At 40.3% G+C, this 2700-nt stretch overlaps 1 protein-coding gene across 1 annotated transcript in view; it reads left to right on the top strand.

Annotated features, from left to right (window-relative positions):
* Positions 1-579: 579 nt before the first annotated feature.
* Positions 580-2700, top strand: part of LOC118329294 (E3 ubiquitin-protein ligase RNF166) — a gene marked incomplete in the record, with an annotated part of 9848 nt that continues 7727 nt past the window's right edge. Inside the window, 1 exon segment of the mRNA XM_035663391.1 lies at positions 580-1069. Within this exon segment, the coding sequence (XP_035519284.1) occupies positions 888-1069 (182 nt within the window).

The raw sequence follows: 2700 nt of genomic DNA, 5'->3' as shown, positions 1-2700 counted from the left end.
TTAGTGAAACATTGAATAAATCAATACATTGTTTTTTTAATTTTTAAATCCTCAGACATTTTTCCAAATACACGTTTCAATGAAGTTCAATGAACTTCAGCTAACTAGCTAGCTGAGCTACAATTAGATTCGATTTAATTAGTCTAAAATGTGGCCATAACAGATCATCATCAATTAACACATTATTTTCAAAATGTATCAAAATGTATGTTAAATTTGACAACAATTAACACCAAACTAGGTTGGCAGCTGGGGTGGCCATGTATTTTTTAGTGGTGGCACCCCATGCCACCCCTCTAGATGCGCCCCTAAGAACAATCATAAATATATGATAACGCGAGGTTATTCTCTTTTATTCGGGACTTTTGGCCGGGTCCGCCAAGTGTACACTTATGAACTAGCCTCTGGGATTGCAGTTCCAGACAACCGTAGGGTACTGGAAGTAAATGAATAGTTGGACTTCCAGCTCCAGAAAGCAACGCGCGTTGAGAGCTTTTGTTGTAGCCGCTCGTCTTGTTCGCGAGCGTTCACTGGCGCGTGTCCGACAGCGCTGATCTGACAAGCAGCTGGATGTAGCGTTAGCTGCTGTTTGTGACATTACAGATTGGTGTTTTTTATTCAGGTCATCCCCGCAGCACCGCGAGACACCCGCCAACGAGCACTGCTCCCAATGTTTACTTCCTCGGCATGTCTTCTCCAGCCACGGAAAAGTAATGTTTTGGTTGATTGAGGATAATTTTATGATAAGTAAATTGAAAAGCCGCCATGTTAGTACGGAGTATATTCAAGTAGCTGTGCGGTTAATGCGCTAGCTAACCGCATTTTGAACAGCTTCCTCTCTCGGGCAGCGAGCTGTTGTCCACAATTGCAGATCCTCTCCGGGCTCCATGATGGCGATGTTTCGGAGCTTTGTCTCGGCGAGCACCCAGCTCCGCCAGCAGCAGCAGCAGCCCAACAGCGGCTCAGGCTCGCTGGCAGCCCCGGCTGAAGGCATTGAGAGCCAGTTCTCCTGTCCCATCTGCCTGGAGGTCTACCATAAACCCGTCAGCATCGCCAGCTGCACTCACACGTAAAGTACTCCTTGTTTGGATGTGTATTATTGTGTGTGGACATGCACAAAGTTGAGGTGACATGCTTAGATTAAACCATGCAGCTCTGTTGTTAATATAATGTGTTTTATATCTTTCATTTACATTATATTTTGTTTTTTTATACATCTGTCAGCAGGAGGTGACACTGTCTGACCACTTTGACTGATGTCAATCCATCACTACAGTTTTAGGGTAAAGACTCATTTGTTGGATTTATTTGGCATATGTCTTCTAATAATTAAAGCTCCAGTGTGTAACATTTAGGAGGATCTATTGTCAGAAATGGAATATAATATTCCTTGCTATGTTTTCATTAGTGTATAATCACCTGAAAATAGGAATCACAGTGTTTTTGTTACCTTAGAATGAGCTGTTTTTATCTACAGAGGGAGCGGGTCCTCTTCTGGCAGAGTCCGCCATGTTTCTACAGTAGCCCAGAACATGCAAACCAAACACTGGCTCTAGATAGGGCCTTTCCGGCCCCCTTGTTTCTCCTATACACTTCACAGACCGTTCTCATTCCCACGCATCCTGGAAAACCTGGAGATTTAGAGACAATTTTTCCAGTCATGGTAACACCTGGAAAGTGATTAAAATGACCAAATATCCTGAAAATAATAAATGAATAAATAACCTATGTTGTCCTGGAACATATTAATTGTAATTTAGGGACTCACTCAGATCGCCTACATAAACCAAACATATGTATTTTGTTTGAAACTCAGACAAGCTGTGAGATATGACACTACTGAGTTGCTTAACCAGACGTGAAGCAGAACACTTTAAACACTCCTTTTTCATTTCAGCCATGTCGGTCAATCCAGCTGTTCACGCCAGATGCAGAGTGAAACAGACTCTTTTTGCAAGCTTTTTGCCATCGTAAGAAAACCTGACATGCTTCATAACTAGACTTTATGTCAATATCAGGCCTACCGATAAATCATATGATGATATCCTGAATTGTCAAGAAAAACTCCTGGAAAAAGAGTGTATAGTGGGAACCCTGATCAAATACAAATGTAAGTGGTGTGCAGCACCACTAGATGCCACTCAAGCCTATACACTGGTCTTTTAATTTGGACCTTACAGTTCAAATATACACGCTGTGTCACAGTTTCATAGTTTGTGCATAAAAGAGCACTGACAAGTTGTTCTTCACTGTGCATCGCCACCTGTGGTACATAAATTGACATGAATTGTACACGTGATTCTGTGATATATAAATTAAATGGATTTACATCAATACTGTTTATTTATGTTATGAAGTAAAAATGTATATCAGCTGATGTAGCCTAATAAAGTCCTCATATCTTTCAGTTATCAATAATAATGACTAGGGGTGTAAGAAAATATCGTTATACTAGAGTATCGCAATATTTCGTTTTTTGATATTGTATCGATTCTCAAAAACACTGCATTGATTTTTGTGTTTGAACCCCCAACTGCTAGATAGTGTTGATGTAAACTGAGGGCTGTGTATGGGCTGATATTTGTGTCAGTAGAAACTGAATTTGAATCATTTAGAGCTGAATCTGAATTGCCCAACTTGAATAATTGCATTAAAAACCTGAATTTGAATTGCATAATTTGAATTTGTATTGTTTAACTG

Source organism: Morone saxatilis, unplaced genomic scaffold (assembly GCF_004916995.1).
Source record: "Morone saxatilis isolate NCDOM2014 unplaced genomic scaffold, NCSU_SB_2.0 Contig19, whole genome shotgun sequence".
Classification (NCBI taxonomy): Eukaryota; Metazoa; Chordata; class Actinopteri; family Moronidae; genus Morone; species Morone saxatilis.
The sequence above is the reverse complement of the archived record's forward strand: the minus strand, read 5'-3'. Positions and strand labels throughout refer to the sequence as shown.